Source organism: Bombina bombina, chromosome 5 (assembly GCF_027579735.1).
Source record: "Bombina bombina isolate aBomBom1 chromosome 5, aBomBom1.pri, whole genome shotgun sequence".
Lineage (NCBI taxonomy): Eukaryota > Metazoa > Chordata > Amphibia > Anura > Bombinatoridae > Bombina > Bombina bombina.
The window spans coordinates 171,131,391-171,149,023 of record NC_069503.1 but is presented as its reverse complement, the minus strand read 5'-3'; the positions used below and the strand labels follow the sequence as shown (position 1 = coordinate 171,149,023).

At 40.3% G+C, this 17,633-nt stretch overlaps 1 protein-coding gene across 1 annotated transcript in view; it reads left to right on the top strand.

Moving 5' to 3' along the window:
- The first annotated feature begins 12,587 nt into the window (after window positions 1-12,587).
- Window positions 12,588-17,633, top strand: part of WDR48 (WD repeat domain 48) — a 128,021-nt gene continuing 122,975 nt past the window's right edge. The window contains exon 1 of the mRNA XM_053715666.1: window positions 12,588-12,697. Coding sequence (XP_053571641.1) covers window positions 12,650-12,697 — 48 coding nt within the window. The 5' untranslated portion in view covers window positions 12,588-12,649. The remainder of the gene's footprint in view (window positions 12,698-17,633) is intronic.

The following is a 17,633-nucleotide window of genomic DNA, read 5'->3' as shown; positions in this document are numbered from 1 at the left end:
CTCCCGATTGTATATGAATCCCACCTGGTCTGAACTGATTAAGCTGGGTAAAAGTTTACAAATACGATTGGCCAACAATTTTGAGTATATTTTGATGTCTACATTAATCAATGAAATGGGCCTGTAGTTGGGGCACAATGAGGGGTCTTTGTTTGGCTTGGGGATCATGACAATGCTAGCTTCCAAAAATTCTTGTCTAAAGTTTCCTTCCTGTCTTGCTAAACCAAAAAACCTTTGAAGCAACGGCATCAGTTCTTGGCAGTAAGTCTTATAAAATTGTGCAGGGAATCCATCCGGCCCGGGGCCTTAAAGGGTTTCAAATGCTTGATTACTTGTTTAAGTTCAAGCAGAGTGAATGGGCTAGTCAATGAGTCTTGTTGTTCTGGCGTAAGTGTCGGAAGTTTTAGAGAGCTAAGAAAATGTCTAATGTGTTGTGTGGGGGCAGGAAATTTATTTTCATTCTTTTCAATCAATGAGGGTCTGATCGTCTTGTTATTGTATTGGATTTGATGGATTCGGGATGTATTATTCCGATGACACAATTTGTTGGCTAACATCGTGTCTGCTCTGCTGGCTTTATGGTAAAATAACTGTTTGAGTTTTGTGAGATTTTCCTGGGTGCGACGCAATTCTAATTGGTTAATGTGTGCCTGAACGGCAGAAATCTGTGCTAGCATGTCATCTGAGATGTTGGCCCGATTAGCGGTTTCCAACAATCTAAGTTTACTGTGGGCCTGGGCAAGGGTGAGTCCTGCTAGTTTTTTTAAGGCGGGTTTGCTTACGAATAATGTATCCCCTAATTACAGCTTTAATAGCCCCCCAGAGGGTGTCGTCTGTGGTTTGTCTATTGTCGTTATGTTGAATGAGTTCAATTATATCTCTGCGTAATTCTTCCTTAAAGGGAATATCTGATAGAATGTTGCGAGGTAAAGACCACTTGCCTTTATTCAAGTGGTGGTCATTAGGCCGTAAGTCAGCAAGAACTGGATCATGGTCTGACCATGAGCAGAGGGATATGCTAGCATGAGATACTGAGTCTAGTGTCTCTGCCAAACAGAATATGTGGTCTAACCTAGAATAGGTTTTGTGCGCGTGGGAATAATGGGTATAATCCCTGTCTATCGCATGCAGCGACCTCCATATATAAAAATAACCAAATTCTGACATAATAGTCTTGAACCGTATGGAAAGAAGGCTCAGTTGGGGGTTTACTTTATTCAGGATCAGAGTCTTACGATCCATTTTAGTGTCCCAGATCTTATTAAAATCCCCTGCCAAAAGAACCCTACCTTGTCTGTATTGGTCTACTATCCGTAAAATTTTCCAAAGATACGCAGGTTGGTGGGAGTTGGGTAAATATATTGAGACTAGGGTGTGTAGGACATGATCCAACTTGCAAACTAAGATTGTATACCTAGCTTGGGGGTCTTTTATTACCAGTATTTGTTAAAAAGCTATCCTCTTATGTATCATTACTGCTGTTCCTCTGGCTTTCTTTGTAAATGTGGAGTACTCTATGGTCGTATAATAGCGTAAGTAGAATCTGTGAGGAGTGTCTAGCTTCCAATGGGTTTCTTGTAAGAATACAAGATCGGGGTTATGAAACTTGAGTGTACGGGTAAGTAGGCTACGTTTAAAGGGGGAGTTAAAGCCTCTGGAATTATGCGTGAGGATTCTAAGGTGGTTCATTTTCTAGGTCTTTTCGTGGAATGAAAGTAGAATGGGGGGGGGAGAAGGGAGGTGTAAATTGATGTCCTATCAAGTACTGGTCTCAGATAGGGGAAGAAGGGAAGTGGAAAGGGAATAGGAAAGAAAGTCAGTCAAGCGCTTAAAGGGACATGAAACCCAATTTTTTTCTTTCATGATTTAGAAAGAGCATGTCATTTTAAACAACTTTCTAATTTACTTCTATTATCTAATTTGATTCATTCTCTTGATATTACTTGCTAGATATGCTCAGTAGCTACTGATTGGTTGCTGCACATAGAGGCCTTGTGTGATTGGCTCACACATGTGCATTGCTATTTCTTCAACTAAGGATATCTAAAGAACTGAGCAAATTAGATAATAGAAGTAAATTGGAAAGTTGTTTAAAATTGCATGCCCTATCTGAATCATGAAAGTTTAATTTTGACTAGACTGTCCCTTTAAGTCAAAGTAATGTATCGACAATATGAGGTGGAAATAGTCCACTTGGGTGGAACCCTGGCGTGGGCTACCCTTTATGGGGGGGGGGGTGCTAAGAGTAGAACTGAGTGTGTGGGAGCCGGAAATTCCAGCCCTGCTCTGTGAACAAAGTGATCTAATCAAGTCATGAATTATTAAAGTTAGTCAACCAGTGGGGCCTCTTATGAGGCATCAACAAACTTTTCAACAACAGTATGTAAACAATTACCTTAAACAGAAACATCAAATCTTATCTGTCAAGATGGACAGATAACATATTTCGTGATGTACCAACCCTGCTCCTAAACATATAAGGCATTACATCAAACAGTGTTAGAAAAAAAAATGAGCCCTATCAGCATGATTTAGCATGTGGGTTAGAATGTTGTTCAGGTGACCAGTATTCCAGGTGACCCTGATGTCTCAATGCCAACCTCCTAAACTTCAGTTAGAGTGTCTTGAGGAAACAGGAGGAAAACAAAGCTTTCAATATTAGATTTGAATTCAGGGAGATGAAGTATGTGGTCGAGGAGGATCTTGAAACTGCTGGGTTTTCATCCTTTTGGGTCTTTGGTCTTTGGCAGACCATTCAGGAGCGGTGACCCTCAATTTCGAATGTGAAGAGGGGGCTCTCTCGTATCGTCAGTCGAGAGTCCCCATTGTGCGAGAAGGGTGGTCCCCTGAGGTAGAGAGGACACTGTATATGTTTTGTTATTATCAATTTGGTTGGGTAGCCCCACCTGTATTTGATACCTGCCCTACGAAGAATTAGTGTAACTGGTTGGAAATACCTTCTGTGTTGCAGGGTATGCGCTGAGAGGTCAGGCAGTAATTGGATATCCTTAAACTTTTCTGATACTTGGGGTTTGCGAAAGGCAGCCTGCATAAGTCTATCCTTGTATAAAAAGCTATGGAAACAGACAATGACGTCTCTCGGTTTCTCTTGCGATACTGTTCTTGGACGCAAGGCTCTATGAGCCCTTTCCATGGTGGTGGTCATACCTTCCGTAGAGCCAAGGAGGTCTTTGAAGAGATCCTTCAGGTAGTTCTGTAGATTAGCAGGTTGAACTTCCTCCGGAATCCCTCTGAACCTGACATTATTTCTGCGGGCCCGGTCTTCCACATCAGCAAGCTTGAACTCTAGCTGGTTTATCTGTTCGGCTAGGGATTCCGAATATGCCAGGAGGTTTGTCTGGTCCGTGGCTATATCATCCTGTTTCCTTTCCAAGGAGTCTACTCTTTCTCCTATTTCTGAGATGTCCTTATGAAGTTTGGCGTGGCTTTGCTGAATTTCCTTTGTTATGGAATGGGTTTGGCTTGCAAACATTTTCTTGAGCGTGGCTTCCATGATAAAATGTTGGGACTGGGAAGATGATATATTATCAGGCTGAGAACCATCACCTATTGACTCAGAGTCACTCTGACCATCATTGGATTCTCCTTAATGCTCCTTGGAAGGTTGTGCAAAGTGGTCAAGGACTGTTTTTTAAACAGATCCAGGGGTTTTCGGGTGTCTTCTGGAAGTATGAGGCATTCTCATATGGAAAGTGGATGAATTATGCTGAACAGCTAATCAATTGTTAGAGGCTATGAATAAGGCTCTGAAACCCCTCTGGTCGACAAAAAAGAAAGAAGCAAGGTTCACATGTATACGTACATTAGTGTTCGGAGCAGGGCTGGGTGGTCTCTCTCGACCCCTATCTCCCCATGGCGGCACTCATTGGGTTAAGACGCACCCTTCAGAACTTAACGTCTGTCTGAAAGTGCCAAAGCAGGTGGAGGGAAGGGCCAAGTAGACACTGCAGGCAAGTCTACGGAGTAATGCTAGTAAGACACCTTCACATGTATTAAAAAGAAATATAGATAACAGTTAATCATGCAGATAACTCTGAGACCATACAGCTGGTCTTGGTGAGTGGGCTAATATCTCGCTGAATAGATAGTACTGACCAACCCTCAGGTCACCAAATATCTCCAGGCACGGTAAGAGAGCCACTCAGCAAGCTTCAATATGCCCCCTCTAAACTCAGGGAAATGGGGATACGACCCAAAGGAAGGGGAAAAGGTAGGAGGAAGTGACCAGCCCACGCAAGTGAGCCGGAAAGGGAGAGTCTCAAGGGGATCTTCTACAGAATTAACACACAATTTAAACTTTCAGTAAATACTCAGGGTAAAGAGAATGTGTGACATGCAACCTGTAAGGCAATTTTGACAATTAAATAATAAAATATTGAATTGAGGCCTGAAGAGGGCCCAGATTGTCCCCAGTGTGCACGTTTTACTACACCCCTGTATCTGATTAATATCAGTAAAGGGCTTAGCTGTAGGCAAATCCCCTTCCTATACTTGCAGCCCGGGGTGGGAGAAAGTTTAAGATAAGTTGGGAAGCCCGCTAATGGAGTGTCAAGTTCAAGTGACGGTGGGGTGCAAAAATCACATCTATGTAGTGTATGGAATATTATAATGCAAATGCGGGAGAATAGGCTGTGTGTAAGGGGCAAATCGATAAAAAGCTAAAGATCAGATAACAGCCTCAGACTCCTAGGGAGGGGGAAAACCCCAAGTGTAATGTATTAGAAATATAATTATAACTCCAGAGCCCTGGGTAAAGGATGTAGGGGTAAGGAGGCAACTGAAAAAGGGTTAGGCAGTATGATAGCGAAAATTTAGACAGCACAGAAAAAATACACTACACTGTGAGTGGGCGACTCCAAGACATCCCAACTTGCTGCAAAAATATAAACAGGTTAAATAAAGGCACAAATATGACACTACACTCTGAGTGAGGACCACAGAGATACAATAGCTGATGCAGCAGCCCAAAGAAATATAAAGTTCACTAATGAGCCCCTTACAATGTCCAGAGCAATTAGAGCCACAGTGTAACCAGGGGGAATGGTGGAAAGGGTGTATCACCTGTAAAATAAAAACCAGGTCCCAGGGGCTCAATCTGTGTGGGCCCAAACCTAGCAATGCTCTTGTGTATGATCAGGAAGACCCGCCGGTCCTATAATAAGTTTGTCTCCTCAAAATGCCAAGGTGCAATAACCAGTTCATAGGCTGAATAAAGTTCACTAAGGTTCTGGTTGACTCCCTCACCAGATGGTTTTTATTTATTTTATTTTTTTTTCTTTATTTTTCCAAACTTTATTGGGTTAGGTCTTAGTGGTGGTATAGTGTGCTACAAGTAAATATTGGGACGTTGCAAGACCCCTATGCAGGGATAGAGGGTGAGCTGGGCAAGGTATGTTCAGTTGTCAGTCCAGGCTACCATGTGCCCTTAACCCTTTGAACTGTAATTATAGAGACCTCCTAGGTACTTAGTGTGAGGCACAGAGATATGGGGCCTAAAAAAGGTGTCTGCGTGGCGACTGGTATTGTAATGCCTCACTAACTAATATAGGCCACCTATGCTGTTAAGGCTGATCCCCTTTGGTGTAAGAAGCAGGTGATATATGTGTAGCTGGTAACCTTAGGAGTGAGGAGAGAAGTGGGCTGAACAGTACCTCCTACTATGAGTTTTACTCAACAAGCGTAGGTCTCACCCAGAAAATGGCTTAACACCGGTGCTCCACGTATGGCAGCTGTTCCAGCGGTGCCTCCCCAAGGTATGCTCACAAGCCAGACACCGGAACACAGAAGGAGCCAAGCTCAGACAACCGCTCACCGTAAGCTGCAATAGTACAGGGAGTGCAGAATTATTAGGCAAATGAGTATTTTGACCACATCATCCTCTTTATGCATGTTGTCTTACTCCAAGCTGTATAGGCTCGAAAGCCTACTACCAATTAAGCATATTAGGTGATGTGCATCTCTGTAATGAGAAGGGGTGTGGTCTAATGACATCAACACCCTATATCAGGTGTGCATAATTATTAGGCAACTTCCTTTCCTTTGGCAAAATGGGTCAAAAGAAGGACTTGACAGGCTCAGAAAAGTCAAAAATAGTGAGATATCTTGCAGAGGGATGCAGCACTCTTAAAATTGCAAAGCTTCTGAAGCGTGATCATCGAACAATCAAGCGTTTCATTCAAAATAGTCAACAGGGTCGCAAGAAGCGTGTGGAAAAACCAAGGCGCAAAATAACTGCCCATGAACTGAGAAAAGTCAAGCATGCAGCTGCCAAGATGCCACTTGCCACCAGTTTGGCCATATTTCAGAGCTGCAACATCACTGGAGTGCCCAAAAGCACAAGGTGTGCAATACTCAGAGACATGGCCAAGGTAAGAAAGGCTGAAAGACGACCACCACTGAACAAGACACACAAGCTGAAACGTCAAGACTGGGCCAAGAAATATCTCAAGACTGATTTTTCTAAGGTTTTATGGACTGATGAAATGAGAGTGAGTCTTGATGGGCCAGATGGATGGGCCCGTGGCTGGATTGGTAAAGGGCAGAGAGCTCCAGTCTGACTCAGACGCAAGCAAGGTGGAGGTGGAGTACTGGTTTGGGCTGGTATCATCAAAGATGAGCTTGTGGGGCCTTTTCGGGTTGAGGATGGAGTCAAGCTCAACTCCCAGTCCTACTGCCAGTTTCTGGAAGAAACCTTCTTCAAGCAGTGGTACAGGAAGAAGTCTGCATCCTTCAAGAAAAACATGATTTTCATGCAGGACAATGCTCCATCACACGCGTCCAAGTACTCCACAGCGTGGCTTGCAAGAAAGGGTATAAAAGAAGAAAATCTAATGACATGGCCTCCTTGTTCACCTGATCTGAACCCCATTGAGAACCTGTGGTCCATCATCAAATGTGAGATTTACAAGGAGGGAAAACAGTACACCTCTCTGAACAGTGTCTGGGAGGCTGTGGTTGCTGCTGCACGCAATGTTGATGGTGAACAGATCAAAACACTGACAGAATCCATGGATGGCAGGCTTTTGAGTGTCCTTGCAAAGAAAGGTGGCTATATTGGTCACTGATTTGTTTTTGTTTTGTTTTTGAATGTCAGAAATGTATATTTGTGAATGTTGAGATGTTATATTGGTTTCACTGGTAAAAATAAATAATTGAAATGGGTATATATTTGTTTTTTGTTAAGTTGCCTAATAATTATGCACAGTAATAGTCACCTGCACACACAGATATCCCCCTAAAATAGCTAAAACTAAAAACAAACTAAAAACTACTTCCAAAAATATTCAGCTTTGATATTAATTAGTTTTTTGGGTTCATTGAGAACATGGTTGTTGTTCAATAATAAAATTAATCCTCAAAAATACAACTTGCCTAATAATTCTGCACTCCCTGTATGCTCAGCCTATGTCCCGGTATTCCGTTGCGGGCCGCAAGACCAAGATGGCGGCCACTCGCGCCACTCCACTTCTCTCTGTCCTCTGCGATCCTCACTAGTGCAGAACGTGACAGATATCCCCACAGCAGGTAGGTTCTGTTAGCGGCAATTCCCTTAGACCTCTGCTCCAACCTAGGTCACTTTCTCAGACCCCCAGCCTGCTGTAGGCGATGTGCACTTTGACTCCACGTGGGCTCAGGTTAGCTAGCAGCTAGTCTCCCCTCTGCATCAAGCTGTGTCCTCTTCTCTCGCCGCCACTCGTTGGAATGTCCACTGCTGATCCGGAGTGGAGCCCCGACCCTCCGGATTGAAGAGCAGATGAAGGCGACGAGAGTAGGTATAGGGAACTTGTGAGGTTTGGCGCTGATGCGCTGTCAGGAGAGTAGATTGCTCCACAGGGTAGTGAAGCGTTGATAGGGCCCAGACGAACCCAGCTATTGGGGCAGTAAAATTCCCTCAGCAGTATAGAAGAGGTTTTTAATAGCAAAAGGGTCATAATTTGAGAAAAAACAGTAACAAAAGTGAGGAGCTCCGCATTAAAACGTCTGCTCTGCACAGCTGTTAGCTCCGCCCCCTTGAGGACATTTTTAAACAAAGAGCTTCCAGTCTCAGAGTATAAAATAATTTGCTTCTTCGTCAAAAGTGTGTAGAATTTGGGAGTATACTAGATGTGGATTAGGAGAATAGATTATGTTAACTGTATCAGGTGGTGTATACTCTTACTGTATGTATAGTTATAAAGAGCACTAGTTATTACTAAGAGTGAAACTTCGCTTTGAAAGTGTTAAGAATCTGCTGAGGTGTAGCAGTACTCATAAGAGGAAGGTTGTTTCTTTCATAATAATTCCAAATACAGCTTCTGTGCAGTTAGGGTTGCCATCCGTCCCTTAAAATACAGAACACTTATAAGTTAAACATGCTGCAGGGTGTGCAGGGAGGAATATGAATAGTGCTGTCCAGAAACACAATACATGTTCCTCCCTGCACACCCTGCAGCATGTGTAGCTCATAAGTGTCCAGGAAAACATGGCTGAGGTGGCAACCCTATGTGCAGTGAACCACCTAAGTAATATATGATGACTACAATAACATTCATCACAGTGTGGTATTCACTAAAAAAACTAGCAATAGAAGTAACAGATATTATGATGCATAAGAATAAAATGGCAGGGTTGTAAGATAGGGTTCACTAAAAAATAACCAGAGCTAGCTTTACATTAATGAGAATTTTAGTAAGTAATATTCTACATAATTTATGGGTTAGTCTCCTGGTGGTTAGGCTTATATGTGTGCCGCACTATAAAATAAGATATGAGGATTAATAATCTCTTTAAAAGCAACTTCTATTATATTTTTCTGCATGCATACGTGTTAGCAAGATGGCAGTCGCAAGCGTGGACTTCTCTTCATTACAGAGCTTTATCCACAGAATGTCGTCACTATATCGCATGTAAACCCAATGTGGAGAGGTTGCCGCTGACCTAAAATGCCGGATAGCTATTTTGGGGGCTTGGATCCTCCTCTCTGTCCTGGTTTTGAGCTCCGTTCACGAAACTAACACCGGTCCCACCTTCCTGGCAGTCAGCTGGGATGCACTTCTCCTCCCGAGACGATTGCTCAATACTCTCTCCACATCTACTGCTGCAACAGCCGATCCCACAGGCGTTCACATGTCCCTGATAACCTGGCCTGTACAATCCGATGCAGTTGTGGGCATAGAACTGGCTACCTCTCGGGCTGGAGCTATGGAGCTCACCTAACGTGCAGCCATCTCTTTTGAGAGCCAGCTTTGCCCCCCATGTTAGCAGAATTTTAATACATTTGTTAAAGGAACAGTAAAGTCAAAAGTAAACTTTTATAATACAGGCAGAGAATGCAATCTTAAACAACTTTCCAATTTACTTCCTTTGATTTGCTTCACTCTCTGTATTCATTGTTAAAAAGCATACCTATGTAGGGTCAGGAGCAGCAAAACACTACTGGGAGCTAGCTACTGATTGGTTGCTGCACATGCCCCTAGGGTTGCCACCTCAGCCATGTTTAATTGGATTGTTGATATGTTACTCTTCCTATATGGTGTGCAGGGAGAAAAAAGCATTGTGTCCCTAGACGGCACTATTCATGTTCCTCCCTGCAACGTGTGTAACCCATAACTGTCCAGGAAAACATGGCCAAAGTAGCAAGCCTGTGAAGCCTCTTGTCACTGGCTCATCCAATATGTCCAGCTAGCTCCCAGTAGTGCATTGCTGATCCTTTAACAAAGCATTCCAAGGGAATAATACAAATTAGGTTAAGTGTGGAGTTTAGCATCCCAAATTATGTAACCATGTAATATTTTATTTAACCATGTTATATTTTATTTAAATGGACATAATACTCATAAGCTAAATCACTTGATGCAGTCTAACTGTAAAAAGCTGACAGGAAAATATCACCTGAGCTTCTCTATGTAAAAAAGGAAGATATTTTACCTCACAATTTCCTCAGCTCAGCAGAGTAAGTTCTGTGTAAAAAGTTATACTCAGCTGCTTAGAAGTCCTTTACAATGGGATGTGGCTACTGAAAAACTTTTGAGGAAAATATCTTTCTTTAACACAGGGCCGTCTTTAATATTGACTGGGCCCTGGGCAAACATTCCCCTGCCACCCCCCCGCCCATGCAATTTCGCTCTCCACCCCCAACACCCCAAAAAAACAACTAAATTAATTTATTTTATATATATTTTTTTTTTAAATGATTAGCCCAGCAGTGGATCATCCACTGTTGAGCTAATCATTTTCAAAAAAATATGAAATAAATTGCAATATGTGAAACTTGACCTAAGCAGTACTAATAAGTAATAAATATATAAATTCCTCCACTGCTGATTAATTTAAAATATTTACTAATTAATTAATTGTTTTTAATTTGCACAGTAAAAATCAGTGTCGGACCTAATGTCTACAGGGCCCCGGTGCAAGAATTTTGGGCCCCCTTAAAAGCATCTAACCAGTTTTGGGATATTCACTACATATTTATTGTTTAGACAGCCACTGTACAGCAAAATTACCACTTTCATGAATACCAAGGGAATGCCTAACATAACAAACTCCCCTAACCCATATACACACACACACTACAGAGCACATACAAATTTATGTACACACTCTATATAATCCAATGTTAAAAATACAATGTATGTGTGCCTCAAGACGGAAGAGAGCAGTGTCTGCAGCTGCACAGATGTTCAAGTCCTCACGTGCCTGCTGCTCCAGCTTTATGCTGCATGCGCCTACAGTATGCCCTACCCTGAACAATCCCCACCACCAGAGCAGTTACCTGGTTACAGTGGTAACCCCAGTAGGACCTTTGCTTATACAGTATGATTGGTTGGATGCCAAGTTAGGGCATAGCATTCAGTGCTGCACAGTGCACACCTAAAACAGCACATGGCACTAGCTTGGCATGTCACATGATCCCAGCACGGTCTGGCACAGTTTCTCACAAATAAATATAATCAGAGAGCTTTTGACTGTGACAGTATTAGGGCTGACATCAGCAGTCTGGCATGAACCAAAAAAAAATAATATATTTTTTTTTTTGGACTCTTGGGTCCCACAACAAAGACTGGGCCCTGGGCAGCTGCCCCTTTTGCCCTGTGATAAAGACGACCCAACATAGAGATGTTCAGGTGATATTTTCTAGTCAGCTTTTTACAGCTATACTCAATACTATATAAGTAGCCTTACCAGAAGTCCCACTTTTACTGGGATTGTCCCGGTTTGGAGGCGCTGTCCCAGTGTCCCACCCGGTTGTTCATTCTGTCCCGGTAGGGTTGCCACCTCCGGGTTTCAAATCATGTGTCCGGGTTTCAGACCTTCTAAAAACGGGACACTTTATTCAAAATGACTCGACTGTGTCTTTCCAGCATAATTAGATGCTGGTACTTTGTTACATACAGCCCTGCTTAGCTCAACGTTCGTGTCCTTCAAAGTTTACATTTAGTAATACAGGCTGAGTGAGCAGCATAGGGTTTTTTAATTTTGTAGTACTACTTGGTTTATTTTTCTAAGAATTTAACACCCCCCCCCTGACCCCTGGTGACATCACCGATGATATACGTTTAGGGGTTTAGGGGAATCATGTGGGTATGACCAAGAAGTGTAGACAGGCAGGATTTTTGGCGTGGATCTTGCTTTACTTCATGCTAGCGTTTTGGCTGTAATCTTCCTGCATTATGGTATAGCGTAGCCTCTTAAACAGCTTTAGCAGGTACTTACGTGTTTCTTTTTTACTTATTTCATGCAATGTTGTATTTATGCCTTATCAGTATTTGGCTCTGTTCCTTAATTAGACACATAAAACACTGCAGATGTTAAATTGTGTGATGTATATGCTTTTCACTATTTTATTAAATTGATCATTATGCTTGATGTTTGGCATTATTTAGAATCTGAACTTTAGCTGAATGATTTATTTGCTCATGTTGTGTATGGGTTGCCATGACAACGTAATGGTGCCTTTTTTACTAGGGGGTGATTTTATGGTCTATTTAAACTGTATGATGCACTTGTTGTCAGACTGAGGAAGGGTAGAGTATCCACGAAACATTACACACATAAAAGCTACTAGTTTAAAAGGACCTGAAATCGCCACGCCCCCTTGACCATGCCCCTGACCACAACCCCCACTGGCACCGCACCAGCTGGTCCCAGTTTCACCTCTAAAAATTATGGTAAGCCTATATATAAGTAAACTGGAAAGTTGTTTAAAGTTATTTGCTCTTCCATTAAATATTTTTTTTTGTTTTCTTGTCCCTTTTATCTTCCTTTATAGAAAAAATATTATTACATAGAATCCTAATGTAAGACACAGTACATTTGCATTCAGAATCAGGGGAAGTTACACTGATTTCACCCAATAACGGTGAATAATCTCAAACTGTTATCTATATATATATAATTAGGTTAAAAAAAGCATAATAGTCTATGACCGCACACTGTGTTTAATAGCGTGACATATGACACAGAAAACTACAAACTACTAGTACACACACACACTGAGGAAGGCAAGAAGCTATATTTGACAAGAAGAGCGGGCTCACCCAGAAACAACCGCGCGAGCTGCTACTGAGGGCGGAAGTACCCTGAATTTGGGCTTTCTGTAAAGGTTTCACGGTCAACCGGATATGACAACAGAGTGTCAACATGCAAGATGGCTACGCATCACAGGCAGAACACGGCCGGGCGGAGGAAAGTTCAGGTGAGGCTGGTTTGCGGCAGGTGGCAGTGCCGTGAGGACATGCATCTGTACCCACGCCTCAGTCTGAGCTGTGCTCCGTGATGTGTTATAGCAGGTCACTAGACCTGTGTCCGCTAAAAGGCAAAGTTACTGGTATGCTGAGGCCAGGGTAGTGCAGGTGGTCAGGAAGGGAGAAGAGACTTTAGGTATTGACAGAATAGATTGGCAATGATGAGATCAGACTGATGTAGTAAGGTTTGTAGAACATGATTCTGGGGTACAGAGCAAGTTGGGGATAAAAAGACCAGCTTGGTGCAGGTCCCTATGTTACAGTACATTGGGTTGGTCACTTATCAGACACCTGAAGGTGGCAAAGAATTGTGAAAGCACGTGTAGTGGGTAAGTTTAAGTCAGGCTGCACGTAAAGGCTAGGGAGTTATGTAGTACGTGGTGTAGATCAATGTCTGACAAGATTGCTGTTCTGAGGTATGGGTGATACAGGTGGTGAAAATGGGCAAGAAAATAAAATAAGGTAGAAGAAGGGTGGTTATGTTGGAAAATCATGTTAAGTCTAGACTGATGCAGGTGGTTGGGGGTGCACTTTTTAGTGGTCAGTGTAAATTTACTTTATTTGAAAAATTTGCAGCCAGAACATAGTTTTGTAGCTTCAGATGTGAAACTAGTATTGTACCTCATTTGTCTAGCTTTGCCACTTTTTTTCTTGTGAAAGAGTGCCTGTGTTAGGGAATGAGCATTTTATTATTTCATCTCTGGCACCATCTTTGGAAAGAGTGACTTACTATAGTTTCATGGTCCTTTAGGTAAAAAAGTGTATATGTATGTATGTGTGTATATATATATATATATATATATATATATATATATATATATATATATATATATATATATACACAACCTTTTTGTCTCAATTTTTACTTCTCTCATGCGTTTAGCAATCCAGACAATCACTGGGTTTACAGTAATTTTCTTTCCCTTTGTTAGGTAGCAAGGTTTATTGGTATGATGGATCGTTTTATTTCTTTCGGTGGAAGTCTACTAATATTGTTTAAAAATTGCTTGTTGATTGTCATTCACATTAGTGGTGCTATGGTTAAATATGAAGTTTTCCAATGATTGTATTGGAACTATTGGTTAGATGCAAGGAGAAAAGTATCTGTAGCAGTGAATACGGCATGCAATGGAAGAGGTTTCGGCTGTAGACTGGATACTAACTGGCAAAGCATTGTTCATAGGAAAAATTTTTATTACATTAGCTCAGTCCAATAGCTAAGAGCACTGTCTTGGAACAAAATCAGGATAAGACGCTAGTGTTAAAGCAGGAAGAGATTGAATTGTAGCAGTTAAAGAAAAAATAAACACAGTACAGAAAAGTAGCAGGGTCATATACAGGTATTGAGTAAGTAATGGTAAAGCAGTTATAACGTTAAGCCAGAGCATCAGGGTCATACATGTGCATTTGAATAGACTTCTGATCCAAAGGTAGATTAGGATACAGTAGGATGTCGTACACAGACAGCAGAAATTATGATCACGACCAAAGCACAGGCTGACTCAATACATGGGCCAATTGCAATGAGAGAAAAATGGTTAATATCTCTGCCAAAAACACCTGTGGTCAATTATAGTTTTACAGCACAAAGCTAAAAACTATTTCATTATGTTTGTGAACAGATCCCTAGAGATCAACTGCTCTTTGGTTTTCACATTGCTTTATTAGTGTAAAAGTGATCTCCATAATCACAGGAGTATGTTATTTCAGAAAAAATGAATGCCTTTTTAAATACCCTCTTTTAGAAAAAGTTTGACTTTTGTGTGATCGTATTATAAAGTGTATTGTTTCATTTTATATTTGGAAATGATGCTGGATAAATACATTGTAGGAGTCATCCATATGAGTAAATACAAGAAATATTTGTAAACGCTACTTTCATCCTATTATTATTCCCCTGTCTTAGCTCTTGTTCATGAAAAAATAAATTATTTTGCTTACTTGCAGTTGTTTCATTTTACTGATAGAATGTTTTTACACTGATTTCCCTTAGAGATTTGATCTCTGAAAATTGTTTTCATCCTTTTGCTAGCGTGAACTGTATATTAAAATGAATGGGGCAGTAAAGTCAAAATTAAACTTAAATAATTCAGATGGAACATGCATTGTTTTAAATAACTTTCTAATTTACTTATATTATCAAGTTTGCATTGTTAGCTTGGAAGCTTTATTGGAGAGCATACCTAGATAGACACAGGAGCAACAATGCATTACTGGGAGCTAGCTGTGGATTGGTGGCTACAAATATGTGTTGTGGAAATTTAGCCCAAAATAGGTTCTTACCTGGTGGAGAAAAATAATAGAGACCAGATCAGAATATTTCAGACAATGACTTTTTTAAAATATGTTTTGCTATGTGATGCTTTTATGAGGAAGGTTAGGTTGTCTTGTATGCTGAAGGTTGTTGGTTCAGTTACTAGCACAGACAGTTCTATTTTTATTAAATAACTTGTGTACTTTGTAAGCATTGTATAGCTGTGCTGTGAGCCTAAATATATTTGTCCGGAGGAAAAAAATATATTTATATAATGGCTGTTGGAGCCAGACGTGTCTATAATTCATAAGGAATTTTTTAATTGCACATCAAAAAGATACATTTTGATTAGTGTTACTGCAGGTTGGGTTTGTTAAGTGATACTGTGTCTTGTATTCTGAAAGTTGGTGGTTCAATACCCGGTACAGGTACTTGATACTTGAAATGTTTCTGTATATTTTTCTATGATGCATATTAAGTTGTTGTTGTTTGTGATTAGGTTGTTAGCCCCAAGGCAGAACATGCAGTGATCTGAGATGTCATTGCAGAAAATGCAGCATGTCTGCAGAAAGATTGACACATGCATGAACTCTTAGCACTTTCACTTTGCAGCACTGCTCCACATTAGACTGTTCTCATCAAACAAAGCTTTTCTCTGGCTATACTGTGTACGTTTTTCTTAACACATGCATCCAGATTCCAGAGCAAAGTGCTGTTTGAAGAGAACAGTCAAATATGGAGCAGGACTGCAAAGCTACAGAGCGTTTGTTGACTGGCTCTCAGGGATTTTTTTCAACCCTAGCCTTTCCTGATCTGCAAAGCTGTGATTTTTTAATGTAAGATGTTCTTATGAGTAATGCACCTTTTCTACCTTATGCTGGTAGATTAAGAGAAATGGAAACAAATTTATTTGAGGCATTTAAAAAAACGTTGCTTTGCTCTCCAGTTAATCAACACATTGCATTTGAGCTGGTGCTTTAGTTTAACTGCCTAATTTAATTGAATTTTATTTGAAAATTACATGCAGAAATATTTTCTAAAAAAAAAAAAAAATCTCATTGCAGAAAGTTTAGAAAAGTTCTGCCACTGGGGTTATTAGTTTAGATACCAGCACAGGTTGTTCACTTAAAGGGACACTAAACCCAAATTTTTTTATTTCATTATTCAGATAGAGCAACAACTTTCTAATTTACTCCTATTATCAAATTTTCTTCATTCTCTTGGTATTTTTTTTTTAAATGTAAGTTTAGATGCCGGCCCATTTTTGGTGAACAACCTGGGTTGTCCTTGCTGATTGGTGGATAAATTCATCCACCAATAAAGTGCTGTCCAGAGTCTGAACCAAAAAAGCTTAGATGCCTTCTTTTTCAAATAAAGATAGCAAGAGAACAAAGAAAAAATGATAATAGGAGTAAATTAGAAAGTTGCTTAAAATTGCATGCTCTTATCTGAATCACAAAAGAAAAAATGTGGGTTCAGTGTCCCTTTAAACAACTCCTGTACTATGGGGACAAAATAAATTTTAACCCTCCCACACGCACACTGAGATTTTTTTTTTTTAAAACTGTCTCTTTAATGTATATTCTTGAGTTCTATGCTCGCCTAAAAAAGAAAAAAAAAACAGACCCCTTTTTTGTTAAATTTTGGGCTTCTGAATAAACTGGAACACTTATAGGTAATAAGTTTTGGCTTTTTACCATTTCACATAGGGTTGGGTGTATGTGGAATATCCAAAAAGTTAGGGGCGCGAACTAGAATTTTAGGAACCACGGTTCTCAACAAGTATATAATAAAAATGAAACAAACAAGGTAATATCACTTACTATGAATTTTAAATGTGCAGTAGATTTTTCTTTCTGATAGTTAGAAAATTTAATTTAATTTGCCCGGCTTTCTAAATAATTTGGCAGCCATCAGCCAATCACAAACTCATATAGGGCTAGATTACGAGTGGCGTGCTAACTGTTGCACGTAAGCGATAATGGGTATTTTGCGACTATTTGTGCATAGCAGAAATACTGTGTGTATTAAGAGTTGAAAGTAAACACGTTTGCTTGTGCGCAATCACATTTAACGCGCGTCTGGTTAGCATGACTTCAGAGCTCTGGTTAACTGTTAGACTAAAAGCTGCACAAAACACATCACACAAAAAGGCATGCAGAGGGCTTTTTATATATATATATATATATATATATATATATATATATATATATATATATATATATATATATATATATATATATATATATATATATATATATATATATATATATATATATATATATATATATATATATATATATATATATATAACATTATTTCTACTACTAGATACGAGTCCACGGATTCATCCTTGTGGGATATTATCCTCCTGCTAACAGGAAGTGGCAAAGAGCACCACAGCAGAGCTGTCTATATAGCTCCTCCCTTGACTCCACCCCCCCAGCCATTCTCTTTGCCTACACTAAGTAATAGGAAAAGGTAAAGTGAAAGAGGTGATAAAATGTTACTTTTTATTTTCTTAAAGCAAGAATTTTTTGTTTTTAAATGGTACCGGTGAGTACTATTTTTTCCCAGGCAGCAAATGGATGAAGATTTCTGCCTGGAGACTGATAATCTTAGCAGTTGTCACT